The following is a 13,075-nucleotide window of genomic DNA, read 5'->3' on the forward strand; positions in this document are numbered from 1 at the left end:
GGTTCCCGGGGTGCAGGGGCTCCTCGGCTGCCTAGGGAAACCGTCCCTAACCCCTAGCACGGCTGGCGCAAGCAGGCCAACGGTTTCTGGTTTTTTCTGTCTCAAGCTCCTCCTTCCCTTTTTCAAAGGCTGCCACACGGAAAAATTCATTCGCGTTTCATACGGGATCGTCCCAGGGTCAAGGACAAGGACCGGCCCCGATTCTGCTGGTGTAACCTTCACCTTTGCGTCAGCAGCAAACAGGTTCAGCTGAAAGTGATCCGAGCCCCACGCCTGGCCCAGGAACCATTATCACTACCAGGTTATCATCTGTCCCACCCCCGCTGCCTCTTGCGCCAGAAGCTCAGAGGACAACTGGACCCGCGCAGAGTTCAAAGGCTGCCAAGTCGATAGTGAAACACAAGAAGGAATTGTGAAGCCCGTACACGTTTTGACACGCGAGCATGTTGCAAGCAAGCATTACGGTATGACAGGTACCAAAGATTTATCCCAATGCTGAGCAGATGACAAACCAAACCAATGCTTCATTTACGCTGCCCACACACGGGTTAGAGCAGGGTAGGAGAGGAGTGAGCAGCCAGCATCAGAGTAGAGCGGGGGCAGAGCAGGAGTTATTAAGGCCATCATAAATCCATCCTCTAACACTCATGGGTTTGATGTTGCAACCTTAATGACGTTCATGTGGCAGGTCGTTGTAGGCAGTTTCCTGCAAGTATTTTTAATCAGAAGGAGAAAAAAGTGTTTTCTCTTTTGTATAGTCACAGCAAAAGTTGCTTATCATTAGAGCAATAGCTGCCATTTCAGTAAAAAAAATCCCTCCAGTACACAACAAATGGCTTTGCTGAGCTATTTGTGGACAATAAATTGAGTCAGAACTGAAAAGTTTTGTAAAGGTTTTTTTCTGCACCTTACTGCTGCCCTCAGTGCCACACTGCTACCACATCTCATTTGTTTGTACATAGTAAATCTGCTCCGAGATGCAAACCTAAGTGTTAGCATGAGTAAGAACAGTTTCTACTCATCCACAAGCCTTAGGAGATTAAGACTTGGATGAAGTGCATTGTCTTCAAAAGTCCTGCAATAATCATTCTGCTTCCCAAACAGCCTTTTGGAAGTGACTATGCCCCTGATTAGTGTGATTTGGATTAGATAATGGTAAAGAGATACTGAGGCATTTGGCAGCTTTCAAACAGCATTTTGCATTCACTTCACTGCATAAGCCATGGAGAAACAAGTATAAACCCCACCACTAAATCAGATTACATTATAGGAAAATTGCCATTTAAGTAGCACAATGCTTTTTTATTAATGCAAACCCATCATCTTATGCATTTCCCATTTTCTCTTATTGCTTTGGATGCTGCTTTATGAAGCACTATAAGTAATAAGATTTTGCACATAAGTGTTTCTTTTCTGAAGAAAAAATTGAGGCTGCACAGATAGCATTCAGTTTACTTCTAGAGGCTATTTCCTTATCCTCTCTCTCCTAAAAAAAAAACCCATAAAAATAAATCTTTCTCCAATTCTGCTATAACAAGGCGTTTTGACAGAGCTATAGGAATACCACCACAGCCCTGCCAACAAAAGGATCACTGTACCTCTCCCACCAGTTACACCCCTCACATAAATCCACTAAGATTGCTTGTGAAATTTGCATGAAATGGGTTGTACATAACCTCAGAATGATTCAAATCAATTTTCTGTCTTATTTGTGCATAGCCAAATGCACTTCACAGTATAGAAGCACTGAGGTATGAGACAACTCCAGTTTGCAAGTTCTCAGAAGAAGTAGTCCAGTGCAGAGCCACAAAGATGGTGAAGGAAGCAGAACATCTTCCTTATGAGGACAGGCTGAGGGAGCTGGGGTTGTTCAGCCTGGAGAAGGCTCCAGAGAGACCTAATAGCAACCTCCCTGAAGGGGGCTACAAGAAGGCTGCAGAGGGCCTGTTTGCAAAGCTCTGCAGTGATAGGATGAGAGGCAATGGTTTGAAATGAGAGAAGAGCAGATTCAGATTGGATGTTAGGAACAAGTTCTGCGCCATAAGGGTGGTAGAACATTGAAACAGGTTGCCCAGGGAGGTAGTTGAGGCCCCATCCCTGCAGATACTCAAAGTCAGGCTGTGCGCAACCTGCTCTAGTGGAGGATGTCCCTGATAACTGCAGGGGCATTGGACTGGATGACCTTTGGGGGTCCCTTCCAACACAACCCATTCTATGATTCGACCTTGGACTGATCACTCAGAGCAGAAAATATTCCGTGGCTGCCACCGTGAGGCAAGAGCCTGTACTTCTGCTGTCATTCACTCTGAACACAACCGGGACTGAGCAACCTCGTCTCATTCTGTCCTGAGCACAGCTCTTTGGACCAGCCACTGAGTTGCTCAGAGAAAGAGATTTTAAGAAGAGTTCACATATTGATGAACATGGATAAGCCTCAATGCATGATGCATGCTCTAGTCCCCCATTGAACTGTGCCAGCATTCAAGCAGGCTGGATGGGAATGAACTGAATAGTAGCTTTGCAGAGCCCTGGTCTCAGAAGTGCTGTTGTATTGTGATGCTATCTAGAGACAGGGGTTTTCCATGTGGGAAAGCATCCTCCCACCCTATAGATAGTGGCAGATGAGCTCTCCCCACTTCCCTCCACCTGTAAATTAAATATTGACAATCTGAAATGGTGATACACCAGCAGATTGTGATTTATTCTCTTCTCCTTAGGTCTATGGCATTCTGGAAGTTGCTCAGCCTGTTGATCCCTGCTAAAATAGGCAGTTGTTACTTTTCCCTCTACAATAATCCACTCAAACTAATCTGCAATAGTTCCAATTACCAGAAGCTTTTTCTGTATTGTCCCATTAGCTATAACCCAAGATAAATAAATACCATTTTACCAAAATTGGCAATTCCAACTTTGAAATTCCCAGCACACTACAGAGAGATACATCCTAGAACTTTATAGGTGCTAGTGACAGTATAGTATCAGCATAGTATCCATAAATATGAAATATCAGGACAAATGTTAATCTAATACACACAGGCAAATCCTTCAAAGAAAAATATATATTGGTTTGGGGCTGGAGTTTTGTTGGGTATTTTTTGCATTCTGGAGGAAACAAATTTAACAGCACTGCCATGCAAACAACAAAACATGACCCAAGCATCACCCTGTCTGAAGATGAACAAGTTGATACTCATTCACATGATTCAGTTTTATAGGGTGGCATTAGCTGGACACTGCTTAGAGCACTGCTGGCATATTGCTTAGGCTAGGGTGAATCTTACAGAAATACAAACCTGAAGGGAGTCAGCAGCTTCTTTTCCAGCCAGATGTAGATCCTTGTATACATATAGAATCATAGAATGGTTTGGGTTGGAAGGGACCTCCAGAGGTCATCTAGTCCAACCCCCCTGCAGTCAGTAGGGGCATCCTCCACTAGAGCAGGTTGCTAAGAGCCTTGTCCAGCCTCACCTTGAAGATCTTCAGGGATGGGGCCTCATCTGAGGTGTAATGGAAATGGCCTAAAAGAAGCATTTGAATACATAATGCTCTTGTTATTCACAGTACTGCCTTTTTACTTCAGATTTCCCCAGTTTTATTTTTCAAGTGCTGATATTTTTACTGGGCTTAAATAGGCATTTTTTCCCACTAATCAGCCAGGATTTATCAGTGAGAAGGGAGCATACTGTGCTGTGCAAGGTTACTGTGACAGAATCCAGATTATCTTGCAATATTTAAATGGCCTTGGCATTAGCAGCAAACTGTCAGTGCAATTTCCAGGGCTACAGAAGAAAAGGACACAAGTGTGGGGCCTCAGGGAAGTGGAGAAAAGAACTGTCCAATTACTCCAGCAAAGTCAAGGACAGCCTAGGGCAATGCAGGCCAGCAACTGATGGGGTCCAACAGTCCTAAAAGTTCCACTCCCTCCAGCATCTTTGTGGCTCTGTGCTGGACTCTTTCAGGCAGTTCCCTGAGGTCCTTCTTGAACTGAGTGACCCAGAACTGGACACAATATTCCAGGGAAGAGTAGAGGTGCAGGAGAACCTCTCTTAGACCTAGTAACCACAGCCCTTCTAACCCACCCCAGGACACCCTTGGCCTTGGCCACAAGGGCACATTGCTGACTCATGGGCATCGTTCTGTCCACCAGGACCCTTAAACATGACTACCCAGTTCCTTACAAGATGCATGATGAATACTGTGATCCTCCTTTCTTGGTACTTTTTTCTCCTTTATGCATTCCTGAACCAGCTCCTGTAGTCACACTCTTTTAAGAGCTCCTTTTGGATCTGGTAACATGCAAGATAACTGTGATCAGAAAAGACAGAGCTGGATGGAAAAGGAGCAGTATTTTTAACTTCTTTTGGAACCAAGCATTTATTTTTTAAAAGTTTACAAATAAGGTTTTACACAAACCATGGAGAACAAAGGTTTCTATCCACGCTGAAGAAACTGACATATTCTTCCCTAAGCAAGCTTGGTTTCAGTATCAAAATAATACCCAGTTGGTCAAGCACCATTTTCTGAGGTTCTGTCATCTAATGTAAGTTTGGAGCTACACCAATTAATCTCAGCTTTTACAAATATTTGCACTAGACTATAAAAATCTTCCCACACCCCAGTTTAGGATCAGGTTCCATAGCTCAGTATTTCCACAGTTAACTTCTTGAAGAGCAACAAAGAATAAAACCTCCCTTGAGGAGTCACTGACTCTTGAGTTATGACTGTCACAAGCAACCACATCATACAACTTCTTCTATCAACAGATCTCACAGCTATTTTCTTCCTCTCCAAAATCATTGGAAAGTTGTTGCAAGACCCTGCTACTTTGAAGACTGAGGCCTCCCTCACAGCTTTTGGAGATTTCAGAGTTTCAAAACATACAACTTCACTTTGATTCCACACTAATTTTGAGAAAGGAAGAGGGGGGGAAAAATCCAGGTGAAAGAGTCTTCTACAAAGCCAGGATATTTCAGTGCCTCATTTAATTTGCTTTAAATCCAGTCTGCCTGCACATTCCTTCAGCGCAGCAAGGATTATTGTCCAGCCACCTTTTCTCCTTCAGAACTTGATGGGTATCCTTTACAAAGTGTTTAGCTTAACCTGTGGTTAAAATCACTTCACCTCCAAAAAAAAAAAAAACCCAGCAAAATGAAAAATGTCTTTTTTCTTGCCCCTGGATCCTGTTTTAGCCTTAAAATATCCCTGGCAGGAGGCGGTAAGGCACAGCAGCAGTGTAGCGCTTCCAGTCCTTCCCATACTTGCTGAGACAGCGGTGCTCATCCCTAAGGCAGCGGTGGGTCAGCAGGATGGTCATGTAAATGATGTAGAAGTACGGCAGGAGGTGTTCAAACCCACAAGCCAGGCAGTAGGCCAGGGAGCCCATCAAATCTCCTGTGTAGTTGAAGTGGCGTGCCCAGCCCCAGAAGCCCGAGGTCATCAGCTTGCTGTAGAACTTGGTGCCATCCACGGACATGTAGGAGCACTCAATGTACTCAGGCTTCTTCCCCCAGATCTTGCAGTTGCCGTTTGTACGACGGAAGAGGTCCTTCTGGTGGTTGGTCACTCTGAAGATGTAGTAGCCAATCAAGCCCAATATCAAGATCCCCATGGCATTAGCTGTGCACAGCTGCACAGGGTGGTAAACCAAATACAAACCCTGGGGTGCAGAAAAGAGAGACAATCACCAATTTACTTAAAAAATGTCCTCAGGGTGCCAGACCAATTCCTTCACCTACAGTGACCCAGAACAGAGAAGCAGAAAGAACAGGAAAAATCTACCCTGCCAGTAAAACTATGGAAAGCTTCCAGAAAATGCTGCACCCTACTTTTTCTTGCTCTCCCTCTACAAACCTGCATTTATCAGGTGGAACAAGAAAAGACAAATTGCAAGGATATAGACAAATCAGGACAGAAAGGAAAAAACCCCAATGAAACACCACACAACCACCCACCCATCCACCACCCACCAGAAAGCCCTCGACATTCAGGAGTACAAAACTGGTCTGAGAGGCTGTAGAAAAATATACAGGCACAATAGACAACAACAGAAGAGGGCACGAAAGGAGGGGAGGAGAGGAAAAGATGTCAAGTCCCTGGACAGACAGTAAGCCTTCCTACAAGTCAATTGTTACAAAAGATATTGTAAAGGCTACTCAGTATTCAACTTGTCCAGAAACACTTTAAGATACAAATCAAACTGCTGGGGAGGAGGTTTCTGGAAAATGGAAGTTTTTCCTTACTTTTCAGCCCAAACACATATTTATCATAGCACATTTTTACCTGCAAAGTATAGAGGTAAGGCAACCAAACACAGTCTCCCCAGCCCAAGTACCATCCAAAGTGATCGTGGCAAATATCAATGGTTTTCAAATACCAGGCTTCATTCCAGAAGAAGTCCAGAACATAAATCCCCTGGAACAGAAGTGTCACATTAATAGTGGAGCACTGTCACCAGCCATCCCATTTAACAGCAGTAGCCTGAGCTTTCTGTTCTCATTCATCACTGAATGAGGTCACTCAGGCCTGGAAAAATGGTGCAAGTTCTGTTTTAATGGAAGGAGCTTTTTCTCCTTCAACACCAGTTTATTTGTAAACTGGTTCCTCACTTTGCTCCTCTGAACTTACCTGAAGGACATTGACAAGGATCATGGAGTTGGTTACTTGGCCATACAGCTCCTGTTGTTTAGCAGCATAGGAAAGGTTGATCAGGGTCCAGGCTACAATACCAGGGCGTCCATTGAAGAACAGCTTGAAATCAAACCACTTTCCTATTCGAGGGTTAAATTCGATCCCCATCATGTAGTCATAGAAGAAATTGCCAGTGAATTTGCTAGAAGCACAAAGGATTACAGGTGCAGTTAGACACAAATACAGGGAATTACTATTCTGATGGCACATTTCACGTGATGTAATGACAATGAAAATTGTAAGCCCTCTTTATGTTGTGCCATGTAACATGAACTGACCCAACCAAAGCATTACATTAGTAGGCACAAATTTCAGCTTCAGAGATACCCTGGTTTGTTCTTGGTAGCTCTGTCAAACACTTTACCTCTAACCTTCTGTATTTGTCACAAATAGGATTGGATGTATCTGTGACACTCAGGCTGCCAGTCACAGGACATGTAGCATGAAACACAGAGGATGGAGTTAATGAAGCAAAGAGCCACAGTCCTACATTGTCCTGTCCATCTGTGCTGGTAAAACATATTCTGCTATTGTTATTCTGTGCAGCACTCATTTGTCTGTCCAATCATCCAGTATTCCCTTGTGATGAAAAAAAGCAAACCACATACCAGTCTTTGGCATTGGTAGGGAAAAAGTAGCCTTTGATCATTGCAAATGTGGAAACTACATATCCCAGGATATTGGCACACCACAGGAGAGGAATCCAGTTGTCAAAGATGATGGTGGGTGAGAACCAGTGGAAGTAATAGGCATTTGCAAACCAAAGCACGTGGGTAATGATCCAGGCCTGAAGGCCATTGATTTCATACTTATTCACTACACCTAAGGTGTGAAGAAAATGCAATGTTAGTGACACTGTATTAATACAGCTTCTTATGCATGTAGATATGCATAAAATATGCAGAAGCTCAACCAAGTGCTCATGATATGACTTCCCTCTCCTCATCTTCCCAACCAATGACCTTGTGGCACTTTGGTGAGAGTTTCATTGAACTCTGCTGTAACCATCAGGCTTTGTTAGGCTGAGTTTTTCTCCTTACTCTTGCTTCACAAAATAGTCAGTTTAGAATCCCCCCCTACAATGGACTAAGGCAACAAGCTACCCTTTCTCACACTTAGTTCACATCATATATTTTGATCAGATCTTGAGGGTTAGCACAGCTTCATCAGCTGCAACTGCACTGTCACACCCTGGCAATAGTCCCCTGCCAACTTAAAGCATCAGAACAATCCCGTTGTTCCTAGTGTGGTGCCTGCCACATGGAACAGTTTTACTAACAGTACAAGAGAGAAATTCTCTAGTTCAGTCTAAAAGATTACATGGATTCCTTTTTGTTTTAAGTAAAGACATGAGGAAGGTGAAAGCATTTATCCTCTAGATACAGAGGGTTATTGAAGAGTGGAGGTACAGAAATACTGTTGCTGTGAGTGATTGTATAGTGTGCATATATCCTGAGGAAGACCTTACCAGCAGGGGTGACAGCACCTTCTTGTACACCTCCTACATAGCCAGGAAGAAATTTATGGCAGAAGTCAGGAATGAACACATACAAAACCACCTAGAAGAGAGAGAATGTATTAACAGCAAAAGCAGACAAAACCCCAGCAAATAGCACCCCTTTCATACATATCCCACTTGTAACACTCAGCAGTTTCAACTGAGTATTGTACAAGCAAACGTGGCAAGATTTAGCTGTTGTGATTTTAGACTAGTATTTAAGCTAAACTATTAGACAAATCTAAAGATGTACTTCATGTATGGTTGTTGTCCCTTTTTGGTGGGGAGGACAGTTGGTAACTAGATTCAGGTCCTTATCCTTTTATTTTATATGTGTGTTATACATCACTTGTCTTCCAATTTGGAAAACAAATTGGAGCAGTTTGGAAAGTGTGAAGACATTTTACAAATGTAAATCATAATTTATCCATCATAATGCACATCAAATTTTATACATCATACATGTTCTTTTACTGCCTGTCTAGAGAAAACAACACCCCTTCTGCAGTGTTTATATTTATTATGCATCATTTGAAACAAATTGGCATTGCTGTTATCCAGTTGCCTTTACTTAAAGCCCACATCAAGGAATATGCCACATAAAGAATATTTTTATGTATATTCCCTGCATATTTCTTTTTCATGTGCATAAGCTTAATTTGAATTCCAAAATGCAATGGAAAGTGAGAAACACCAAAGGGGAAATGCCAGTGCAACATTCCTTTATCTTTGGTGTCAAAGGACTCACCCAACAGCTGCTGGAGAAAACCTGCCACTGCATCCAGATCATAACTCAGCAACATACCTGGAAAGCAACCCAAAGGGTATAGATGCCAGCAGCCCTATAGGTCAGTGTAGGAGTCTTGTTCCAGATGTCAGACAGATGTTTATTGCCCGTGAGCAAGTCAATGACTGGAGCAGTCAGGGAACACTGGTACTGGTCACAGGACATGATGAAGTAGTACACGATAAGTGGTGCAAACATGAGCAGGAAAAGGATGCTGGCCAAGGAAAACCAATCCACCTCCCTGCAATCCAAAACAGAGCATTTTTATTCCCAGCTTTCAGGCAGAGTGGTGGTTGATTAAATCAGGCAATTTTTTTCAGTGGACCTTCCAGACTAAGCAGATGAAAACTGAACATGTTTTCAGAGGACACAACATTTGTTTGGGTCAAATAGATATTAAAAACTTAGAATATCACTTTCTTTACCACAAACTGCTATAAAACTATGCTAGTTGACCAGAGCAACAGAAAAGATTATATCTCCCCTCCAAAAAGCAGATCATTATTACAACCTTTTGGGTTTGGTGGCAGTCATGGGTGTAACTGGGAGATTATTCAGTTTGAAGTGATAAAAGATTCACAAAGATTCACAAATGCAGAGCTTGGAAACACAGACCTTGGACAGCCATGAGTAGAACTTGTTCTTCCACTCACTGACAGTAATGGCAAGCCATATAAACACCAGTGGCTGTTTCCAGCTGCAAGAAAATACTCTGCTAATGCTTGCACAACTCTTTTGAGAGCAGGGATACGAGCCATAAATCTTGCTACAGCAGGAGATAACAGCTGGCAGTACCACAGACGGATGTCTGTTTTCCAACTCTCAGGAAATATTTTGTTCAGACCTTGAAAGAACTACAAATTGTACTTACTGTACTTGCTTTTATTATTTGCTTTCTGTTTTGTTGTTTGGGTTTTTTTTTTTCTAGGAGGACTGTGTCTTAACCCAGCCCATCTGGCAAGATCTCTATCTTAAAACCTTGCAGAAGTCTTCTTCAGCAAGCTTGAGCTTTCAAAAGAAGGGCAATGCAGCCACCTGTTACTAACAGTGAATTTTAAAAGGAGTGTAACATCTGTAAGAGTAAGTTTGAAGCACAATGACTAATTAGGGTCATCAGCTTCTCTCACCATGCTCTTCCCCACTGGGCCTGAGATGTCCGAGTATCATTCTGGGTGCTTTTGCGTTTTCTTTCGTCAGATTTTTTCTCCTGATGGGCTGCCATGATGTCCCCTATGGAAGAAAATATTCATTGTGTTACTCCAGCTGGCTCTCAGTAATTCTTATGGCTTTACAGAAGAGAAACACAAATAGAAGCTCCAAAACTCTATTATATAGCCTTCTGATTACAAGAAATTTGAGGGAGGAAGGTAAGAAGGAAAAAAATCCTCTTCAATGTCTCATAGTCTGATATTTATCAAAACACTGATGTCGAAGTAATCCATTAAACTTCTTGCTAACTGGGACTTTCTATTAAGGTATGTTGTACAGTATGTGGCTCATTACTTACATCTGAGATGCAAAGGTAAAGAAACCCGTTTTGCCACATTCTTATAAACCCCTGAAAATTAAGTCTTGTAATGAAGTGCCCTCCTTAATTAGAGAAATTGCTATTGTTGTAATATTACCTGTACTGGACTGTGGCAAACTGTGTGCTTTCCCCCTTGCTCCATATATGTTCTCTTGTTTTCTTTAATGCAGCTGGCAAGTTTATAATCCCATCTAAATCAGAGATCAGTGGGAACAGGGAACAACCTACCAGGCAAAACCTAATTCTCTCTCATGCATTACAGCTTTATTTTGCTTTGCCCAAATACTTATTTTATTCAAGGCCATCATCCCGTAACCTGAACATTTAGCATGCAGTGCTGTAATTTGCTGTGCAGGGAGGAAATTTGCTAATAGTTGTTAGTTTTGTACCTTTTCAAGTTTTGATGTTTTAAATCAGAAGCTGGCAGTCATTTCCACTGAAACACAAATGATGATATAACACACTGGCAGGGCCCTGAAGACACTACCAGGCCTTACTGTCACTGCCTAGACTGGCCCAGGGCTTCCCCAGACCTTGCCTATGGGGCAGGAGACCTGTTTCAGCCTATCCCAAGTCTCTCAAGCCCTGTCCCAGTGGTGCTCCAGCTGCACCAGAGCTCTGCTCTACCTTACCGTGGGTCCTGCTGACATCCCAGCCCAGCCTCAACCCCATGGTCCTGGCCCTGGCCATTCTGTGTCTAACTCTGGTTCTCCTCATTGGGCCTGACCCTGACCCCCAAGCTTGGGCTGGGGGTCACTGCCCAGCTTTGGCCTGGCACTATCATCACACCACAGTCCAGCCTGGCAGTCAGGGAACCTGACCCTGACCTACAGACTGACTTCCCAGCTTGACCTGCCTCATCTCCATGAACCTGCCTGATTATCTGGACTCTTGGTTGAACCTGGCCATAACCTCTGCATCTCACCTGCTCACCTCATGGAGGTACTGTAGGACAGGCAAGCGAGCTCCTGCCCTTAGCTACGCTATACCCCACCTCGAGGGTTTGTCCCTACAGAAGTAAGGCAGAGTCCTGACTGAATACACATTTTTAAAGCAAATCCCTGGCTAGCGTGCAACGGCCCCCAGAATCCCGCGTTCTGCCCGGGAGCAGAAGGGAGCAGCGGTCTGCTCAGGAGGGGTCCAGCAGCTCATGTGGGCAGGGAAGGCAGCACCTTCCCGCATGGCAGGCCCCTCATGCTACACACGCGTACCTTGGAGGGCATTAATGGGGCGGGGGAGGCGCAGATAAAACCCAAGCACCAGAGCCAGGGGGCACCGATCCAGCCGCTGGCTCGCCGGTAGCTCCCCTCCGGCCCTGCTTCCCTCCTCCGCCACCGCGCTCCTCGCCAACTCCCAATATGGCTCTCAGCGAGGCACGTACCCTCGAGCTCTCCCGCGCACGGCCGCACCCGACGGCCGCTGCCCACCCGGAGACAGCGCAGCGGAGAACTCACCCACGGCCGCTGACTGGTACCGCCCGCCCGCTGCCGCTCGGACCACGGCGGCGCTTAGCCGGTCCCAGTGACACTCCCGCTCTCCTCACCGCGACACCTCACCGCCCCGCCCCGCCGCGCCATTCCGGCCAATCCGCGCCCCGCTCCGCGCCACCCCATTGGTGGAGCGCCCTCAACCCATGGGCTGAGGAGACGGCGTGGGACCGCTTCTCGCTGCGTCCCGCCTCCGCGCGGCAGCCGCGGCGCCGCTAGTGAGGGCGCGGCAGGTGCGACCTGGCGCGGAGTCGTTCCCACCGCAAGGGCAAGGTGCGGTAGCGGCTGTTCCTGTGAGAAGGTCCAGAGGAGCAGCGCGCCGCGGCCCGTGCTGGTCTCGGCTGGCGTGGTTCAGTCACCGCGTGGGAAAGACCGCTACAAGAACGAATATTTGGAAAGAAAGAGAACAGACGAACAAGGATGCTGATTAGTACAGAATAAAGTTCGAATTCCATCTGCGGGGAGGCTGACGGCAGCGAAAAATGAGGGCCATGATGCAGACTTTAGACACAGAGTCACAGCATCACAAACTGATAGGGAGCGGGAGATATCTCTGTAATGATCTGGTCCAGCCTCCCTGCTAGAGCAGGATCGCCCAGAGCAAATCACCCAGGAACGTGTCCAGGCGGCTATGGAATGCCACCAGAGACTCCACAACCTCTCTGAGCAGTCTGTTCCAGTGCTCTGCTACCCTCAAAGAGAGGAACTTTTCTCGTATGTTTACGTGGAACCTCCTGTGTTCCAGTTTGTGCCCATTGCCTCTTGTCCTGCCACTGGACACCACCGAAAAGGGTCTGTCTCCATCCTCCTCACACTGGCCCTTTAGATATTTATACGCTTCAATAAAATCCCCCCCCGCCCCAGCCTCCTCCAGGCTAAGCTACCCCAGGTCTCTCAGCCTTTCCTCGTAGATATTCCAGTCCCTTCGTCTCATCACCTTGGTGGCTTTCCTTGTCCTTGAACCGGGGAACGAGGACCCTGTAAAGCCCTGTGCTGCCTTGCGGGTTGCACCCTGAGAGCTCCCTTGATGATGCTTAAAGGCGAACACGGCCCCTGCTCCGGGTACCTTCAGTCCTCACACTCTGAAC

At 45.4% G+C, this 13,075-nt stretch overlaps 1 protein-coding gene across 1 annotated transcript; it reads right to left on the reverse strand.

The window, feature by feature from the left end:
* Positions 1 to 5,120: 5,120 nt before the first annotated feature.
* On the reverse strand, positions 5,121 to 11,968 carry DHCR7 (7-dehydrocholesterol reductase). Its single transcript, XM_009897450.2, has 8 exons — positions 11,955 to 11,968; positions 10,100 to 10,202; positions 8,991 to 9,213; positions 8,156 to 8,246; positions 7,296 to 7,509; positions 6,625 to 6,829; positions 6,280 to 6,411; positions 5,121 to 5,656 (listed from the first exon to the last, which is right to left on the reverse strand). The coding sequence occupies exons 2-8, from the start codon at positions 10,192 to 10,194 to the stop codon at positions 5,192 to 5,194; spliced, it is 1,425 nt and encodes a 474-aa protein (XP_009895752.1). The 5' UTR covers positions 10,195 to 10,202; positions 11,955 to 11,968; the 3' UTR covers positions 5,121 to 5,191.
* Positions 11,969 to 13,075: the final 1,107 nt, after the last annotated feature.

The sequence above is a fragment of the Dryobates pubescens genome, chromosome 22 (genome assembly GCF_014839835.1).
Source record: "Dryobates pubescens isolate bDryPub1 chromosome 22, bDryPub1.pri, whole genome shotgun sequence".
Classification (NCBI taxonomy): Eukaryota; Metazoa; Chordata; class Aves; order Piciformes; family Picidae; genus Dryobates; species Dryobates pubescens.

Bases quoted from the DNA above. Each gene is read 5' to 3' on its own strand.
- DHCR7 (XM_009897450.2), bottom strand. From the start codon at position 10,194: ATGGCAGCCCATCAGGAGAAAAAATCTGACGAAAGAAAACGCAAAAGC. The intron at 8,247-8,990 runs GTATGTTGCTGA...TCTCTCTTCTAG, and splicing joins CCCTTTGGGTTGCTTTCCAG to GTGGTTTTGTATGTGTTCAT. The intron at 6,412-6,624 runs GTAAGTTCAGAG...CTTCTGTTCCAG, and splicing joins TCCTTGTCAATGTCCTTCAG to GGGATTTATGTTCTGGACTT.